Source organism: Piliocolobus tephrosceles, chromosome 15, assembly GCF_002776525.5.
Source record: "Piliocolobus tephrosceles isolate RC106 chromosome 15, ASM277652v3, whole genome shotgun sequence".
Classification (NCBI taxonomy): domain Eukaryota; kingdom Metazoa; phylum Chordata; class Mammalia; order Primates; family Cercopithecidae; genus Piliocolobus; species Piliocolobus tephrosceles.
This window is the reverse complement of record NC_045448.1, coordinates 64,503,190-64,524,229: the sequence shown is the minus strand read 5'-3', so window position 1 is coordinate 64,524,229 and position 21,040 is coordinate 64,503,190. Positions and strand designations below refer to the sequence as shown.

At 36.1% G+C, this 21,040-nt stretch overlaps 1 protein-coding gene across 6 annotated transcripts in view; it reads left to right on the top strand.

The window, feature by feature from the left end:
* VPS54 (VPS54 subunit of GARP complex) overlaps positions 1-21,040 on the top strand; it is a 133,032-nt gene that overhangs the window by 70,142 nt on the left and 41,850 nt on the right. For all 6 annotated transcript variants that reach the window (XM_023224020.2, XM_023224021.2, XM_023224022.2 and 3 more), the window contains 5 exons: positions 1,943-2,069; positions 3,602-3,709; positions 6,442-6,497; positions 8,516-8,612; positions 17,135-17,475. In XM_023224020.2, the coding sequence (XP_023079788.1) occupies positions 1,943-2,069; positions 3,602-3,709; positions 6,442-6,497; positions 8,516-8,612; positions 17,135-17,475 (729 nt within the window). The remainder of the gene's footprint in view (positions 1-1,942; positions 2,070-3,601; positions 3,710-6,441; positions 6,498-8,515; positions 8,613-17,134; positions 17,476-21,040) is intronic.

Here is a 21,040-nt window from a genome sequence, read left to right as displayed (position 1 = left end):
GTAGGTGCAGGCTTACCATGAGAAAGGCATACCTATAGACTCTAATATTATTTGAGAAAAAGCTAAGATATCAAATGATAATTTAAGGCAAAAGGAAAGTGAAGGATCTAAAGCTGGAGAACTTAATGCCAGCAAAGGATGGTTTGATAATTTTAGAGGTTTGGCTTACAGAAAAGTCATGATAATAGGAGAAGCAGCTTCTGCTGACAAAGAGACAGCAAATGAGTTCCTGGACGCCATTTAGAAAATAATGGAGGAGAAAGAATATCTACCTGAAAGGTTTTAATGCAGACAAAAGTGCCCTACTCTGGAAAAAAAAAGCCACAAAGAACATTTATTAGTAAGGAAGACAAGTGAGAACCAGGATTTAAGACAGGAAGGGATAGGCTGTTTCTTACTGTTTTGTGCAAATGAAGTCAGGTTTGTGATCAGGACTGCCCTTATCTATAAAGCTGCTAACCCACAAGCTTCAAAGGGAAAAGATAAATAACAGCTGCCAGTATTTTGCTTATACAACAAAAGACCTGGATGACGCTTTTTCTGGATTGGTGCCATTGATGCTTTGTCTCTGAAATCAGTAAGTACCTTGCCAAAAAGTGACTGCCTTTTAAAGTTCTTTTGGTGTTGAACAATGGCCCTGTCCACCCAGAATCCCATGAATTCAACACCAGAGGCATTAAAATGGTCTCCTTGCCCCAAACACAACATCTCTAATCTAGCTTCTAGATCAGAGAGTCATAAGTACCTTTACAGCTCATTACACACACTACTCTGCAGGAAGGATTATCAGTGCCTTGGAAGAGAACCCCGATAGAACATCATGAAAGTCTGGAAGGATTACACCATTGAAGATGCCATCATTGTTACAGAAAAAAATTGTGAAGACCATAAAGCCCGAAACAATAAATTCCTGTTAGAGAAAACTGTGTGCAGATGCTGTGAGACGATCAGGGAGATCATGAAAGAGATTGTGGATGTGACAAAAATGGGTGAGGAATGAAGGATTTCAAGATAAGAATCTTGGAGAAATTCAACAGGTAATAGATACCACACCAGAGGAATTAACAGAAGATGACTTGATGGAGATGAGTGTTCTCAAACCAATGCCAGACAACGAGGAAAAATATATAGAAGCAGCAGTGCCAGAAAACAAGATGACATTAGACAGTCTGGCAGCAGAGTTTGCGTTATTCAAGACTGCCTTTGACTTCTTTTATGACATGGACTCTTTTATGATATGGGCACGGAAACTAAAGCAAATGGTAGAAGAAGGTTTGGTACCATATAGAAACAAACATTTTAGATAAATGAAAAAGTAAAGTCAGAAATTACAATGCATTTCTGTAAAGTTATACTGAGTGTGTCTGCCTCTTCTGCCTCCACTTCCACGTCCTCTGCCACCCTTAATATAGCAAGACCAACCCCTCCTCTCCCTGCGCCTCCTCAGCCTACTCAGTGTGAAGATGACCTTTATGATGATCTGATTCCACTTAATAGTAAATATATTTTCTTTTCCTTAGGATTTCCTTAGTAACATATTTTCTCTAGCTTTATTGTAAGAATATAGTATATGGTATGCACAGTATAGAAAAAAATGTGTTATTGACTATGTTATTGGTAAGGCTTCTGGTCAACATAAGCTATTAGTAGTTAAATTTTGGGGGAGTCAGAAGTTATACACAGATTTTTTATTGCACTGGTGTTTGGTGCCTCTAACCCCCATGTTGTTCAAGGGTCAACTGTAAAGAGAAAAATGGAATTTAGAAGATGAAATATTTGCAGTTATTTTGGTAAGTTAAAGGACTTCATTTTTGGAAAACATTGCATTATTGCACAGGTACTGTCAGCTGGAAAAGTTTTACCTACTAGTTCCCTTGATTGTGTGGAGCGAATTTGTAGTTTTTAGTGAATATAAATATAACATTTTCCTCTTCCTTTTTAGGCATTTGGGATCACAGCTTTGTGAATTAGAAAAACTGATAGATAAAATGATGATTGCCGAATTTTCTACTTATTCTCACAGTGACTTAAATAGACCACTGGAAGATGACTGTCAAGTTTTAGAAGAGGTATGTGTTTTAACTGTGGAATGAAGTTGATGCCATTGCTTAACAGTCTTGGTTTAGAATACATTTTCTTCAGATTATAGGAAGCAAAATTATCTTAAATTTCAAGGGCTATCAGACCTATGAAGTCCTTCACTAGCTATGTGACTTTAGCAAGCACCATAATTGTTCACTATCCTATGGAGTTAGAGAATAATATAATTGTATAGCTTAATTAGAAATTAGAATGAGCTTACAGACCGAGTTAAAAATACAGATATAGGATGAATTTATATTCTGTGTGCATGCGTGCGAGTGTTGGAGCTTGTCTTTTATAAAAAGTGATCATAGTTGGCTGCATTGGCTCATGTTATAATCCCAGCAGTTTGAGAGGTTGAGGTGGGAAGATTGCTTGAGCCCAGGAGTTTGAGATCAGCCTCGGCAACATAGGGAGACTCCATCTCTACAAAAAATAAAAAATTAGCTGGGTGTAGTGGTGCATGCACACCTGTGGTCCCAGCTACTTGGGTGGCTAAGGCGAGAGGATCACTTGAGTTCAGGAGTTTGAGGCTGTAGTGAGCCATGATTGTGACACAGCAAGACCCTGTCTCAAAAAAAAAACAAAACCAAAAAAGTGATCATTATCATATGGTAATTACCCATCACTCAAATTTACTGAGTACCTATTATGAACATGTTTTATATATATGTATATACAAATACATAATATCCAGGCTTCACTTAGCTGGTAACTTCTCAGTGTTAATCACTGACAACAACTAGTAAAGAATCCCAGAAACCCTGATAACCGCCTAAGTAAAGAAACTTTTGTACATGTTAGCAGTTGACTTCCCACAGAGAGTCTAGGTCATTATTTCAGTCTTCTAGACCATGCATTAAAAAGCACAGGGGCAAGGCACAGTGGCTCAGGCCTGTAATCCAAGCACTGTAGGAGACTGAAGCTAGAGGGTGGTTTGAGCCCAGGAATCTGAGACCAGCCTGGGCAACACAGTGAGTCTACAAAACAAATTTAAAAATTAGCCAGGTGTGGTGGTGCATGCCTGTAGTTCCAGCTACTCGGGAGGCTGAGGTGGGAGGATCACTTGAGCCTGGGAGATCAAGGCTACAGTGAGCTGTCATCACCCCACTACACTCCAGCCTTGGCAACAGAGTGGAACCCTGTCTCAAAACAAACAAGCAAAACCCAAAACAAACCACAGGGCCCATGGAGTATTTATTGGTCATCAGGGTGTGAGAAGGGTATTTTTTACTTGTTGAAACTAGAACAAAAAATACCCTTGTATTGTTTTACCTCAAAACCAGCTTCATTGGTTCACTGTGGTGGGGTAGGATTTATCTGTTTTAGAACGCTGACTCCAAAAATCTCATGATAAGATTGCTGTGGGAGGGGGTTTTTCAGGCTGCTAGAAAATACTTTGTGTAGGATAGCAATCTGAGGATCAAACAGAACTCCTGATGCTGAATGTTTCTACCTCTAAGTAAAATTACTTCCTATTTAAAATGTCAGATTACATACTTTCATTTTATTTTAACAGGAAAGACTGGTATCTCTTGTATTTGGACTTTTAAAACAAAGAAAACTTAATTTTTTAGAAATCTATGGTGAAAAAATGATTATTACAGCAAAGAATATCATTAAACAGGTAATCATGCATTTTTATTTGATATATTTTGGTCTGGAACCCTTGCGAAGTTTATTTTTATGTATCCTAGTAATAATATATATAGTGTAATAGTAATATAGCTAATTTATCTAAAAACTGAAAATATAGAAAAATGAAAGTAAAATATAGTCCTGCCAGCCAAAAGATTGTTGCTATAGGAATATTTATTTCTATGTGTAGACTGTTACTGATTTTCTTATGTTGTCATTATGTGTTTATGATTTTATACATATATTTGTTAGAATCATAAGCATTTTCTCATTATAAAAGCTTTCAGAAACATCATTTTTAATGATTGTGTAAAGTCCCATTAACATTATGTTAAATCTACTTAACTTTTCCTCTGTATTTAATATTTAGATTGTTTTTAATTTGATATGATAAATAGCACTGTGACAGATGTCTGTGGTATAAAGTTATTTTGTTTGTTTTTCGTACTTAAGAATATTTGTTCTTAGACTGATTCCTAGAAGTATTGGTTAGAGAGTGAAAAGTATTTTTAAGTTATTTGATGTATAGAATTTAGTTCCTATTTAAAAAGATTTACCAATTTATACTCCCACTAGCAGTAGACAAATGTTCATTTCCTTTTTATCCTAGTCTCTAAGAAATTATAAACTAAAATCCATGTGTTTTTCAGTATTCCCTGATCTTTGTTTTGACTTTTTTTACTCAGATAAATCTTATCCACTGAACTTCGGTTTTGAAATATATGAAAAAGATAACATAATTTTAAATGTATTTATTAGGCTTAATTGATTATTATCATTAAGGTTGAATGTACATATATGAGTTTTTAAAGTTTAAAATAAGTTTAAAAGTTAAATAAAATAAGCAAAAAAATTATAATCATCCCCTCTTTCAAGCACTGATTAAAACATTGTATTTTTAAATTGGTACAACAACTTTGAAAAATTGTTGGCAATACATAGGTATGCCAACTTTGCATACATGTTGGGACCCAGCATTTCTATTCCTAGGTATGCACCCAACAGAAATATGTATATAAGTTCACCAAAACACAGCAGGAGAATGTTCATGGCAGTACTATTTGTAATTTTAAAAACTGGAAACAGCCCAAATTCTACCACCAGTAGAAAAGATAAATAGAATTTTGATGTATTTATACAGTGGAATACTATACATTAATGAGAATGAATAGATTACACAGAATAACAAATGAGTATTATAGACATAATGTGGAACCAAAGAAACCAAACACAGAAAGTATACAGTATATGATTCCACTTATGTAAAACTCAAATGCAGGCAAAATTATTCTATGGTTTAAAAATCAGGACAATAGTGTATTTTGGGAGGAAGTAGTAACTGATAGGGAATAGGGGAGGAGCTCTGGGTATTAGCAAGGTTGTTTTATGAGCTGAGTTCTAATTACACAAATGTACTTCATTTGTACAAAAGTATTGAGCTGTAAACATAATTTGTACAATTTTCTGTATATATATTTTAAGCAATTTCTAAAAACTGATATGTTTCAATTCCCAGACTTCAAACCTAAGCATTTATTTTTAAATTTTAAACTGTTGCATGTATCACAAGGAAATGTAACTTTCAATATGAATTTCTTTTGGGATTTTAATATGGGGCTTACACCTTGTTCTTAAGTATTATAGTTCTACTTTTCTGGTGTATGATTTTGAACAGTTTTGAATAGTAGGCGATATTATTACAATTCAAACATACTCTGAAATGATTATTTAATTGGCTAATTGTAATCAGCTTTTCAAACACTGTGAGAGATGCGTAAGATATAAAAATCTGGTAAAGTAATTATTATAGTAAGTAAGAGCCTTTTAAATTTTTTTAAATCTTAATTTCAGGGGTACATGTGCAAGTCTGTTACATAAGTAAACGTGTGACAAGGGTTTTTTTGGTATAGATTATATCATCACCCAGGTATTAAGCCTAGTACCCATTAGTTATTTTTCTGATCCTTTCCCTTCTCCCACCCTCCACCCTCCAATAGTCTCCACTGTGTGTTGTTCCCCTTTGTGTGTCTGTGTGTTCTCATCATTTAGCTCCCACTTATAAGTGAGAACGTGCAGTATTTAGTTTTCAGTTTCTGCATTAGTTTCTAAGGATAATGACCTCCAGCTCCATCCATGTCCCTGCAAAGGACATGATCTCATTCTTTTTTATGGCTGCATAGTATTCCATGGTGTACATGTACCACATTTTCTTTATCCAGTGTATCATCGATGGGCATTTAGGTTGATTCCATGTATTTGCTATTGTGAATAGTGCTACAGTGAGCATATGTGTGCATGTGTCTTTATTAATAGAACAATTTATATTCCTCTGGGTATGTAACCAGTAATGGGATTGCTGGATTGAATGGTACTTCTGTCTTTAGGTCTTTGAGGAATGGCTACACTGTCTTCCACAATGGTTGAACTAATTTACACTCCCATCAACAGTGTATAACAAGTGTTCCCTTTTCTCTACAACCTTGCCAACACCTGTTATTTTTGACTTTTTAGTAATAGCCATTCTTCCTTGTGTGAGATGGTATCTCATTGTAGTTTTGATTTGCATTTCTCTAATGATCAGTTATGTTGGCCACATGTATGTCCTCTTTTGAAAAGTGTTCATATAGTAAGGGCCTTTTTAATATACAAATGGAACATGGAATACTTAGGATTTGAAAGACAATGAATCAAATTGTTTTTGTTTTTTCTTGAATTTTGCAGTGTGTGATTAATAAAGTTTCACAAACAGAAGAAATAGACACAGATGTTGTTGTGAAGTAAGTATAAATATATAGGTTGGTGGTTATCAGTCAGAAAAGATGATACATGCAAATTAGAATAATTTGAAATAGATTTCGTAAAGGAATTATTTACTAAGGTGTGAGCAGAGTGTAGGAAAATCACAAGTGACAGTGCAGAACAAAGACAGTGGTTAACAGAATTGAGGAGAAGGTAGTTGATTAAAAAGCTGTGACCTTGAGTACAGGGAAGCAGTCACCCTGAGGCAACCCTTGAGAGACACAGGAGAAGTAGGTACCTTTACTAGAAAGCTAGAGGAGTAGATACCTTTACTTCTTCCAGTCTTCGTAAGGGCTCCTCATGGGCCAAGGCCACAGATTAGCTTCCCAGAGCAGAGAGCAGGATGGAGGGGGGCATAACATAGATATGGAGAGGTGAAATTGAAGATAATTCATTACAGGGGCATAGCAAGTATTATGTTAAAATTTTTAGCTATATAATTAAAATTCAACTTTTAATGGGCTTTGAGAAGTTTGAGTTTGTGATTTTGAATTGCCCATGTTTGTATTTTTTTGTTTGTTTGTTTTCACCCTAGAAATTCCTATTCTTGGCCAGGCGCATTGACTCACACCTGTAATCCCAGCACTTTGGGAGGCTGAGGTGGGAGAATTGCTTGAGTCTAAGAATTTGAGACCACCCTGGGCAATAAAGTGAGACCCCATCTCTACCAAAAATAAACATTAAAAAAACAAGTTGGGCATGGTGGCACCTGCCTGTAGTCCTGGCTACTCAGGAGGCCAGGGTAGGAGATGGATTGAGTCTGGGAGGTCCAGACTTCAGTGACCTGTGATTGTGCCACTGCATTCTAGCCTGGGCAACAAAGTAATATCCTGTCTCAAAAAAAAAGAAAAGAAAAAAGAAAAATTCCTATTCTATTATTTTAAGAAGAATAGTGATAATATTTTATGACTGAATTTCTTGTTCATATGGATATTTAAATGTTTTTAACTGGCTTAGATATGAATAGCAATATGTACAACTGTGAAACTTTCCTGGGCCAAACTCACAGAATGCAGTATTAATTTCTACACTATTACCTAGGGAAAACTCAATTTCAGAATTAGTTGAAGCAACTATAATAATGAGAGAATTGTTAGTGGTTGGAAAACATTAAGTCATTGGGACACTGTTAGAAGCTCCATGGATGTGGAGAGTCAGTTTTTCTTCTTCCCTAGGGAATTTTATCCATATAAGTAGAGAACTTCCTGTATATCAAGTGTTGTCATATCTTTTTAGAACAAACTCTTAGCTGAAGCTGCATTTATTAAAAATTTAGAGTAATAAGTCATTTTAGTACTATAAAATATCTTTAGGGAATGAATTATATTTTGTATTACTTTTTTTCACCTTGAAGTTAATGATTTGTGTCAACTACAAAATAGTATTAGCTGCTGCTAATGGTACTTTTAAAAATGTGTCATGTATTGTTCTAAGTATTTTTTATTAACTCACATAATATTTACAACAACCACATAAGGTTGGTTCTATCAGTTTCCTCATGTTAGATGAGAAAATTGGAGCATGGATGGGTTAAGTCACTTACCAGAGCCACATAGCTAGCAATTCCAATAAGCTGCTGCTATTTTAAACCAAGGCATTGTGTTGTGGCTCCAGTGCTCTTAACTACCATGCCATATTACCTCTCATATGATATTTTTAAAGTTGTAGTTAGAAAAGCAGATTATGAAATTTTGGGCTGAGATGTGTTTCCATTTTTGTTCCAGAGTATATCTTCACACTTACTTCTCTATGGTTTATTCATTCAGTGGTCATAAAGCTTGTTCATATGAAATTGATGTATGATATACTTAACTTACCGTCTTAAAAATATTTAAATAAACCATAACTCTTTGGTAATATACCTCTTCAACATTTTAGGTATCTGGATAAAATTGCATTTTATCACTAGATAGTATTTAGTATCATTTCTTCCAGTTTGTAGATGCTATATTGGCCAGAGACAATCATTATTTTTGTTTGAATTATTTTTTTCTAGGCTTGCAGATCAGATGAGAATGTTGAATTTTCCCCAGTGGTTTGATCTGCTCAAGGATATTTTCTCTAAGTTTACAATTTTCCTACAGAGAGTTAAGGTAAGCTTATAATGAAGTCAACTTTCTAGATACATAATATGTAAATAAAGAATCAAACTAGAATAGAACAGTTTCTTTGTTTTTGTAATTTTTCTAAAGAGGCTTGGTTTTAAATAAAAATTTAGGTACCTCAGAGTTTGACAGTTTTAAGAATTTAATAAGTTATAATTTCATAACTTGAAATATGCTTACTTGACATTAAATATTATACAGTAATATTTCCTCTGGTGATTTTTTGTTCTCCTAGGTTATCTAGAGGTACAATATTGTTAAACACCCCAAAATCACCCCAGACTACCAACTTTTCTGTAAAGTCAATGTTGATATAATGGTATTTTAAAATACATTGTTCATATTCAAATTACCTTGCTAATTTACTTTTTTTGAGATGGAGTCTTGCTGTTACCCAGGCTGGAGTGCAGTGGTCAGTCTTGGCTCACCACAACTTCTGTCTCCCGGATTCAAGTGATTCTCCTGCCTCAGCTTCCCGAGTGGCTAGGATTACAGGCGTGTGCCACCACGCCTGGCTAATTTTTGTATTTTTAGTAGAGATGGGATTTCACCATGTTGGCCAGGCTGGTCTTGAACTCCTGACCTCAAGTGATCTGCCTAGCCCTGCCTCCCAAAGTGCTGAGATTATAGGTGTGAGCCACTGCGTCCGGCTGCTAATATTTATTTAGATTTTTATTTCACTTTGTGGGCATGAATCCAATCAAGCATCATGTGTTACATTGAATTATTTTGTCTCTTTAGTCAAGCCACTTAATTTTAAACCACTTAGTATAACAAAAAGAACAGGTCACATATCATTTTACAGAAGATGTCAGACTCATATATTAGTTTGAATCACCAACAGGTCATAGCTTTGTTTTAAGAAGAATACAGGCTGGGCACAGTGGATTACACCTGTAATCCTATCACTTTGGGAGGCCAAGGCAAGAGGATCACTTGACCTCAGGAGTTTGAGACCAACTTGGGCAACATGATGAGACCTCATCTCTACAAAATATTTTTTTAAATTAACCAAGCATAGTGATGCACACCTGTAGTCCCAGCTACTTGGATGGCTGAGGTGGGATGATCACCTAACCCCAGCAGGTCAAGGCTGCAGTGAGGCATGATTGTGCCACTGCACTCCAGCCTGGCCAACAGAGCAAGACTCTGTCTCAAAAAATGAAAAAAATAAAAAAAGAATAGAATCATTAGGAATTACCATGTGTAACATTTAGAAGGGGCCATTTGTGAAATTAGATAGTCTTTGAGTTATCAAGTGTTAGCATTGTGTTTTCTGTACTAGTTAACATCCCCAGCATCTCCTGAGTACCATGTTGAATAGTGCGGGGGACTTTGCTACTTGTGTATGACATGAATTTTCATTTATTCACATTGGAGCAATGCTGAGTCACATGTGTAAGCTCTCCAATCAGGTTCACAAAAGTTTTATAGAATGGGATTCACTGTGCTTTATTTAGACTGTTTCTAAAATGTTGGTCCTACCTATTGATAGTGATAGACACAAACTTGTATCTATAGGTGTTCAATAACTAAACTATGTTTTCACTTCTTATATTCTGACCATGACCTCATCATCACACACTTCAATTATTGCATGTCGAGATATATAGAACTTTTACATTGCATAGTGTAGAATTGGCCAACTTTTTGTCAGTAATTTTTTAAAGTACAGTAAGTCCTAAATGTGGTGAGTAGGTCTTGGAAACTGTGACTTTAAGTGAAACAACTTATACCAAAGCTATTTTTTTTTTCCACTCATCATTATAGTGAAACATTTCCCTCAATATTCTTTTCAATAACATTGAAGGAAACAGTGTTATTCAAAAACCTGCTGTATGTTGTTTCACTTAAAGTTACAGTCTCCCAGAAGCTATCATCCATATTAAGTGATGATTTACTGTAGTTATGCCACTTTAAGGCTCTGTCAGTTAAACTAAGTAGAGTTATTTTATGTATGTACAGTATGGAAACTGATTTATTATAATTGTAATTTCTCGTTTTTACATTTGGACCACTTAAACTAGTACTTATGTACAACATCTTTGCAGATGACATGGAACACGGTACTTTTTTCTGTGAAAAAAGTTTGTGATTCTATCAAGTACTATTTCACTGAAAAATAATGTTAATTACAAGCTGTTCATTTTTATTGAATAATTTAAAAATAACTACAAATTGGAAAGAACCCAGATGTCTAACAATAGAGAAATGGTAAAATAAATTATGCTTTACACATTCTTTACCATGGAATATTATATACAGCCAAGGATTTTTAATGGTAGGGGAAAATACATACATTATGATATTCAGTTGAAAATGCAGGATACAGGGCCAGGTGCCATGGCTCACACCTGTAATTCCAGCACTTTGGGAGGCTGAGGCAGGCAGATCACGAGGTCGAGAGATTGAGACCATCCTGGCCAATATGGTGAAACCCCATCTCTACTAAAAATACAAAAATTAGCTGGGCGTGGTGGTACATGTTTGTCCCAGCTACTTGGGAGGCTAAGGCAAGAGAATTGCTTGAAACTGGGAGGTTGAGGTTGCAGTGAGCCAAGATCGTACCACTGTACTTCCAGCCTGGCGACAGAACAAGACTCCGTCTTAAAAAAAAAAAAAAAAAGCAAGATATAGATGTACTTATGTAGTGTGATCTCAGCAGTGTCAAAAAAAATTTTTTTAAACCTTTTTATCTTCCTAGAACTAGGAGAAACCTTGTTTTTTTTTTTTTTGGTAGTTTTCTTTAGCTGGTCAGATTAGATGTCATTTAAAAATTTTATTCTTTGCATTTTCCCTGAATTTTCTACAAAGAGAAGCAGTACTTTTATAATCAGAAAAAGTTGTTTTGTTTTTTAATAGTACTACATTACAGGAATAGACTATTTGAATTTCTTGTTTGATTAACCAGGGTTAATAATTTACTTTCCTACATTTTGCATTTATTTCTCAAAGACAAAGGATATCCTATCCTATATGTCACTTTAGTATTTTATATATATATATATATATATATATATTTTTTTTTTTTTTTTTTTTTTTTTGAGATGGAGTTTCACTGTGTCGCCAGGCTGGAGTGCAGTGGCACAATCTCAGCTCACTTCAATCTCGCCTTCCAGATTCAAGTGATTATCTTGCCTCAGCCTCTTGAATAGCTGGGATTACAGGTGCATGCCACCATGTCCAGCTAATTTTTGTGTTTTTAGTACAGATGGGGTTTCACCATGTTGGCCAGGATGATCTCAATCTCCTGACCTCGAGATTCACCTGCCTTGGCCTCCCAAAGTGCAGGGATTTAGTATTATACTTTTTAAAAGAAATTAAAGTGTAAATTTTCAGCCAGAATATTTTAATAGTATTTTTATTTTGAATGGATAAATAATAAACTATTGGGATGTATAAATTTCATACTTGAGTAATTGTTAACAACTTGAGGATCTGTTGCTGTTATTTGTATTTTTTTAGTGTGTGTTTTTTCTTTCTTTTTGGTCATGGTAAAAATAAACATACAAAACTTACCATCTTAACTGTTTTTAAGTGCACAATTCAGTGGCATTAAGTTCATTTGCACTATTGTGCTACCGTTACAAACATCCATCCACAGAACTCTTTATCTTGCAAAGATGAAACTCTATACCTACTACATAATAACTCTGGACCTGGCATGGTGACTCATGTCTGTAATCCCAGCACTTTGGGAGGCTGAGGTGGGTGGATCACCTGAGGTCAGGAATTTAGACCAATGTGGCCAACATGGTGAAACCCCATCTCTACTAATAATACAAAAATCAGCTGGGCGTGGTGGCTCATGCCTGTAATCCCAGCTATTCGGGAGGCTGAGGCAAGAGAATCACTTGAACCCAGGAGGTGGAGTTTGCAGTGAGCCAAATATCATGCCATTGCACTCCACCTTGGGTGACAAGAGCAAAACTTTGTCTCAAAGTAATAATAATAATAATAATAATAGTAATAATAATAATAATAATAATAACAACAACAACAACTCTGGCCAAGGTGGAGCTGAAAGTCCCAACCCTCTAATCCTGCCTTAGTCTTCAAGGTGACCAGCCTTCCTCCTGTGCCTATGTAGGGGCCCTCGGCTGTTTGTCATCTCTTTAGCATATGAAGACATTTTTACCACTCTGGAGATTCCAAGGTTTTTAGGAGCTGTATGCCAGGGAATGGGGACAAAGACCAAATATAGGCCTGACATAGTAGCTCATGCCTGTAATTCCAACACCTTGAGAGGCTGAGGCAGGAGGATCGCTTGAGAACAGCAGTTTGAGACCAGCCTGGGCAACCTAGGAAGATCCTGTCTGTACACACACACAGCCACGAACACACACACACAAGTCCTGGGCAAACCTAGCAAGATCCTGTCTAGACACACACACACACACACCACACCACACACACAGACACACACACACACACACACACACACTTTTCCACTTTCTCCCATCCCCTGGCAACCACCATTCTACTTTCTATCTCTATGAGTTTGACTCATAGAGCACTCATACTGTGTACTGATTATCAGGTATTTCATGTAAGTGGAATCATACAATATTTATCCTTTTGTGACTGGCTTATTTAATGTAGCTTAATGTCCTCCAGGTGCCATCTGTGTTGTAGCGTGTTAGAATTTCCTTCCTTTTTAAGGCTGAGTAATATGAATAATATTCCATTATATGTGTATACACTACATTTTGCTTATCCATTCATTTGTCAGTGGACATTTGTGTTGCCTTCACCTTTTGGCTGTTGAGAATGAACATGCATTTGCCACTCTGGAGACTCCAAGGGTTTTAGGAGCATATGCATATACCTCTGTATATTTGCATGCATATGCAGATACCTCTCTGAGGCCCCATTTTAGTCCTTATTTTTGTCAACCCCAGAATTGGAACTTCTGGATCATATGGTAATTCTATTTGTAATTTTTTGAGGAACCTTCGCACTGCTCTCCATAGCAGCTGAACCATTTTACATTTCCACCAATAGTGCGCAAGGGTTTCAGTTTTTCTACATCCTTACCAAAATGTATTTTCTGGATTTTGTGAGACTAGCAATCCTAATGGGTATGAGGTGGTATTTCCCTGTAGGTTTAATTTACATTTTTCTAATGATGAGTGATGTTGAGCATCTTTTTTATGTGCTTATTGGGCATTTTTATGTCTTTTTTTGGAAAAATGTTTTATTTGCCTATTATTTAATGGTGTGGTTTGGTTTTTTTGTTGTTGAGTTGTAGAGGTTCTTTACATATTCTGGATATTAACTTTTTATCAGATATGTGATTTGCAAATATTTTCTCCCATTCCGTAGGTTGCCTTTTTACTCTGTTAATGGTGTCTTTTGATGCATAGAAGTTTTTCTATTTTGATGTAGTCCAATGTGTCTATTTTTTTTTACCTGTGTTTTTCATTTCATATCCAAGAAATCAATGCCAAATCCAATGTCATGAAGCTTTTTCCCTGTATTGTCTTCTAAGAGTTTTATATTTTTAGAGCTTATATTTAGGCCTTTAATTGATTTTAGTTAGTTTTTATATGTGATATAAGGTAGAGGTCTACTTTCATTCTTTAGCATGTGGATATTCAGTTTTCCCAGTACCATTTGTTGAAAAGACTGACCTTTCTGCATTGAGTGGTCTTGCCACCCTTGTCGAAAAATATTTTACTATATATGTGAGAGTTCGTTTTTGGACTATGTGTATTCTATATGTCACTCTTTATGCCAGTACATTACTGTTATGATTACCATAGTCTTGTAAGGTTTGAAATCAGGATTATAAGACCTCCATACTTCACTCTTTACTATTGTATTTTGACTTTTTATTAAATTCTTGTTTATTGTGTGCACCCTATAGATTAGGCTAATTTTTATAGGTAAAAAAGATGACAGGCTTTAAATGCAGCTTACCTTCTTTTCAAGGAATTCTTAGCTTTTAAATTTAATTTTGTTGTGTGGATAAATAATCCTAGTCTGTCATTTCAGAATGACAATATCAGTTGTCATTATGGTTATCAATATGACTATCAGATATTTCATTAACTCCATTCTCAAGATTGGAAAATTATATTTGGCTTAGCTGTCCTGGTGTTTTTGAAACATGAACTTGTCTACAGACTATGTAATAGTTCAGAAAGTAAACAATATATCTACTGTTGAACCTATTATATATTTTTAAATCTTATTTTTTGGATACCAGTCTTCTGGCATTCTTAAGAATGGCTTTAGACTCGGAAAAAATAATTAGCAAATCTTTAGAAGTGTAGATATGGTGAAAACAGCAAAGAAGAATCCCTAAGAGAATATCTGATATACTTTATGTGGAAATTTTTAATAACTGTATATAAGCCAAGATGTTATTAAAAGGAATGAAGTATTCAAATCAAACTAGTTTAAGCAATACAAGGAATGTATTGGCTCTGGGAATTAAAAAAAGTCCAAGACTAGGAAGGGCTTCATGCATGGTTTTGTCTTGGTTCTCCAGCGTAGTTTCTCTGTTTGCAATTCAGCTTTGCCTTTCTCTTTCCTCTTGGCTTCATCAGTTCTGGGTCTGCCACATTTGCCACAATTCTATACTACCTAGAAGTTTTCTATTTTTTACTTAGAGTTTTTCTTCTTAAGTCACCAAATGAAATTCCTTTATTGATTAAGCCAAATTTAGAATTTTTCACCTGGAGGTTTTCTTCTTCAGTCATCAAATGAAAGTCCTTGGCTTTAATTGATTGAACCAGTTTAGGTCACATGTCCAGTCACTGTGATCAGGAACATGCTGTGCACTGATTATTAGTTTAAATCTGGATTTTCTTCTCATCTCTAAGCTGATCAAGAGGCAAGGAGGTTGGGAGTACATTGAGTGGGCTATTTAGAACTGATACTTGAAGCTGGAAGGTGGGCTTATTTCTACCCAAATTACATGGCTCTTGTACCATGGGAAAAGTGATGTAGAATAGAGGTTGGATAGGTCTGTCATGTCTTTTTATTTTAAAAAGTTAAGAAAGAAAACTAGCAAGACAGAAGAGGTAAGGAAAAAGAGGCAAAACAAGATGGGGGAACTAAGTATATCAAAGATTGGACAGCAGTGAGGATTAAAGCAGCAGTAGTGGAGCAGCTAGTTTGTGACAATACAGAAGAAGTTAGTGAGCAATGAAGAAAGAAAAAAAAATGCAGTATCCATAGTAGACACTTTGGTCCTAAAGCTCTTGAAGGCTCTATTTTCGATATATTGTATGGGCTATTGGCTCGTTTAAAATGCTTTCAGTTTAAGGAAACACAACTCAGAGTGTCTCAAACAGTTAAGGGGATTTATTAACTCATATAACTAAAAAAAATACACAGAGGTAGGTCAGCCTTTAGGTGCTTCATAGAGAGGTTGTTGATGTCATCAAGCCTTGGCTTTATTTCTTGGCAATTCTCTCTTCTATGTACCTTCCTAATCATTAAGCTCAGATTGTGGTGGTTCCATGTACTAACTGGACTAGCTTAGATCCTTTTCTTGATTTTGGAGACCCAAAGTTGGCGTCTGCTTCACTAGAACCGTGGAGATTCCAAAAAAAGTAAGCATTTTGAGAAAGGGAGAAACAAATTTTAAGATTGCAACTGTGAATGTTAAAATAGGCAAGCAGTCCTTTATTTCCTAATTGTCCATAAAGACATTAGTTTACATAAATTTACTCTTCATTTGCCTAGCTTTCAATATTTACTGAGCACCTCCTATTTGCCAGGCACTATTCTAGGCATTAGGATTATAGTGTCATGGAATGGAGCTAACATTCTAGTAGGAGACCTAGAATGAACAAAAATAATTGTAGATAATGATTTTTTTTTTTTAACTGGATAATGGGATAGGGTTGCTGGGTGAAGAGTCAGGGAAGGCCTCTTTGAGGAAGTGACCACTGGTGCCAGAACCTCAGTGATGAGAAGGAAATATGTGCAAAGATCAAGGCGAAGAGCATTCCGGATAGTGGAAACCGAAGAGGCACTGAGGTGGGAACAATCCTGGAATGAGGGAACAGTAGAAAGAGAACTAGAATGTCTGGAGAGTAGTGAATAAGTGCGAGAAGATACGAGAAAAGGAGAGAGAGAGGTGGGGGCTAGGCATGGTAAGTAACACAGATTCCTTTTCTTTTAGGCAGGCATATCAATGTATATGATTCTCTGATGGGCAAGTTATGTTTAGTGTTACCTTTTTAAGAGGTCATAGTGTAACCTTTTTAAGAGGTCAGAGAAATATGCAACATATTTTAGGGAGATTTCCATTTTAAAAATTAGTTAAAATATAGGAACTTTATTTCTAAGCTTTAGTGAACCCATTTCTCCTGGGCAGTTCTTTTTCACATCACTTTTCCTATGTAATAAAAGATGGTAGAAATTCTGATATACATGACTTTGACTCATTTATGATTATAGATGTCCAAAATTACATGCACAGAATTCTCTTTTGGGAACTTCGGGTAAGAGATATTTTATGTCCCTTAAAAGTGTGTCCTATTTTCTTGTAGGCAACATTAAATATCATTCACAGTGTTGTTCTCTCAGTTCTTGACAAAAACCAAAGGACTAGAGAATTGGAAGAGATTTCACAACAGAAGAATGCTGCAAAAGATAATTCACTGGACACAGAGGTGGCTTATTTAATCCATGAAGGCATGTTTATAAGTGATGCATTCGGTGAGGGTGAGCTAACACCTATAGCAGTTGACACTACCTCTCAAAGAAATGCATCTCCAAATAGTGAGCCCTGCAGCAGTGATTCTGTATCCGAGCCAGAATGTACTACTGATTCTTCATCCAGCAAAGAGCACACATCATCATCTGCTATTCCAGGAGGTGTGGATATTATGTGAGTATAGTGGCTACTGCCAAGTTGACAAGATTTTGAGTCATCTTATTAATGGCTTCAGTAAGACTGATTATTCAGTTTATTGAAAAAAATATGTAAATTTTAGAATTTAACAAAAATTAATTTTCTGAAACGTATCTCTATAAAAAATGTATGAGAAATAAGGAGGTGAGCATTAGAAGTAACTGAAAATTATAGTTTTAAGACTGGAAAAGAACTTTAAAGACCATTTTATTAAATGCCCTCATTTCAGTGATAAGGTAATTGATGCCCAGAGAGCTTAGATGACTTACTTACAGTGACAAGTGGCAGAACATATACTGGAACCCAGGTCAGTTTTTGCTTTGGTCATTTTTCTGTGTCACCTTTGTAATTTATATGTTGTGAAGATCTGTTTGATTTATAACTTTTGGTTTTTCAAAGACATGAATTTGCAAATGGATCACATCTTTTCTTAAACCTTATTATTATTATTAATAATATTATTTTCAGATGGAGTCTAGCTCTGTCACCCAGACTGGAGTGCAGTGGCACGATCTCCGCTCACTGCAAGCTCCGCTTCCCGGCTTCACGCCATTCTCCTGCCTCAGCCTCCCGAGTAGCTGGGACTACAGGCGCCTGCCAGCACGCCCGGCTAATTTTTTGTATTTTTAGTAGAGATGGGGGTTCACCGTGTTAGCCAGGATTCTTAAACCTTATTTTTAAAAACTTCTTATTTTGAAATCCTGTCTCTAGTAAAAATACAAAAAACAAAAACAAAAACAAAAAATTTATTTTGAAATAATTTCACATTTACAGAAAAGTTACCAGAATAGAATAAGAAACTCTCATATAACCTTCATCCAGATTCCCCAGGTGTTAATAGTTTACCACATTGCCCTCTGCCTCCCTCCCTCTCTTTTCCTCTTTCTGTCTCCTTTCGTCTTTATTTCTTATGCTAATATTTTTTCTGAATCCTTTGACAATAGGTTACAGACATGATGCACTGTTATCCCTGGGCACCTGGTGTATATTTCCTAAACACAAGAACACTCCTATATAACCTTAGTATACTGATTAAATACAATAAAACATTGATACAATAAATTAATATTACCATCTAATCCACAGATCCCATTTAAACAAAGTTTACCAATTGACCCACTAATCTCTGCTATCAAAAAAATAGAACCAATAAAATATTTCTGGTCCAAGAATATAGTTTGGATTTAGTTATTGTTCAGAATAACAACAGTTGTATTATCTTTCTATAAATCAACTCAATACTTTATTTGTTTTTTTTTTTTTTTTATTATACTTCAAGTTCTGGGATACATGTGCAGAACGTGCAGTAGTTTTGTTACATAGGTAGATAGGTGCCATGGTGGTTTGCTGCACCCATCAACCTGTCACCTACATTAGGTATTTCTCCTAATGTTATCCCTCCCCTAGCCCCCCACTCCCTACAGGCCCCGGTGTGTGATGTTCCCCTCCCTGTGTCCATGTGTTCTCATTGTTTAACTCCCACTTAAGAGTGAGAACATGCAGTGTTTGGTTTTCTGATCTTGTGATAGTTTGCTGAGAATTATGGTTTCCAGCTTCATCCATGTCCCTGCAAAGGACATGAACTCATCCTTTTTTATGGCTGCATGGTATTCCATGGTGTATGTGTGCCACATTTTCTTAATCCAGTCTATCATTGATGGACATTTGGGTTGGTTCCGAGTCTTTGCTGTTTTGAATAGTGCCACAGTGAATGTACGTGTGCATGTGTCTTCATTGCAGAATCATTTATAATCCTTTGGGTATATGCCCAGTAATGGGATGGCTGGGTCAAATGGTATTGCTCGTTCTAGATCCTTGAGAAATCGCCACACTGTCTTCCACAATGGTTGAACTAAGTAACACTCCCACCAACAGTGTAAAAGCGTTCCTATTGCTCCACATCCTCTCCAGCATCTGTTGTTTCCTGATTTTGTAATGATTGCCATTCTAACTGGAGTGAGATGGTATCTCACTGACATTTTGATTTGCATTTCTCTAATGACCAGTGATGATGAGCATTTTTTATATGTCTGTTGGCTGCATAAATGTCTTCTTTTGGGAAGTGTCTGTTCATATCCTTTGCCCACTTTTTAATGGGGTTGTTTGTTTTTTTCTTGTAAATTTGTGTAAGTTATTTGTAGATTCTGGTATTAGCCCTTTGTCAGATGGGTGGATTGCAAAAATTTTCTCCCATTCTGTAGGTTGGCTGTTCACTCTGATGATAGTTTCTTTTGCTGTACCGAAGCTCTTTAGTTTAATTAGATCCCATTTGTCAATTTTGGCTTTTGTTGCCATTGCTTTTGGTATTTTAGACATGAAGTCTTTGCCCATGCCTATGTCCTGACTGGTACTGCCCATGTTTTCTTCTAGGAGTTTTATGGTCCTAGGTCTTACGTTTAAGTCTTTGATCTATCTTGAGTTGATTTTTGTATAAGGTGTAAGGAAGGGGTCCAGTTTCAGTTTTCTGCATATGGCTAGCCAGTTTTCCCAACACCATTTATCAAATAGGGAATCTTTTCCCCATTGCTTATATGTGTCAGGTTTGTCAAAGATCAGATGGTTGTAGATGTGTGGTATTATTTCTGAGGGCTCTGTTCTGTTCCATTGGTCTATGTATGTTTTGGTACCAGTATCATGCTGTTTTTTTTTTTTAATTTTTTTGCAAATTTTTATTTTTTTATTATACTTTATGTTCTAGGGTACATGTGCACAACGTGCAGATTTGTTACATATGTATACATGTGCCATGTTGGTGTGCTGCATCCATTAACTCGTCATTTACATTAGGTATATCTCCTAATGCTGTCCCTCCCCCCTCCCCCCACCCCACAGCAGACCCCGGTGTGTAATGTTCCCCTTCCTGTGTCCAAGTGTTCTCATTGTTCAATTCCCACCTATGAGTGGGAACATGCAGTGTTTGGTTTTCTGTTCTTGCAATAGTTTGCTGAGATGGTTTCCAGCTGCATCCATGTCCCTACAAAGGACATGAACTTATCCTTTTTTACGGCTGCATAGTATTTCATGGTGTATATGTGCCACATTTTCTTAATCCAGTCTGACATTGACGGACATTTGGGTTGGTTCCCAGTCTTTGCTATTGTGAATAGTGCCGCAATAAACATATATATGCATGTGTCTTTATAGCAGCATGATTTATAATCCTTTGGGTTTATACCCAGTAATGGGATGGCTGGGTCAAACGGTATTTCTAGTTCTGGATCCTTGAGGAATCGCCACACTGTCTTCCACAATGATTGAACTAGTTTACATTCCCACCAACAGTGTAAAAGTGTTCCTATTTCTCCACATCCTCTCCAGCACCTGTTGTTTCCTGACTTTTTAATGATCGCCATTCTAACTGGTGTGAGATGGTATCTCATTGTGGTTTTGATTTGTATTTCTCTGATGGCCAGTGATGATGAGCATTTTTTCATGTGTCTGTTGGCTGCATAAATGTCTTCTTTTGAGAAGTGTCTGTTCATATCCTTTGCCCACTTTTTGATGGGGTTGTTTTTTTCTTGTAAATTTGTTTGAGTTCTTT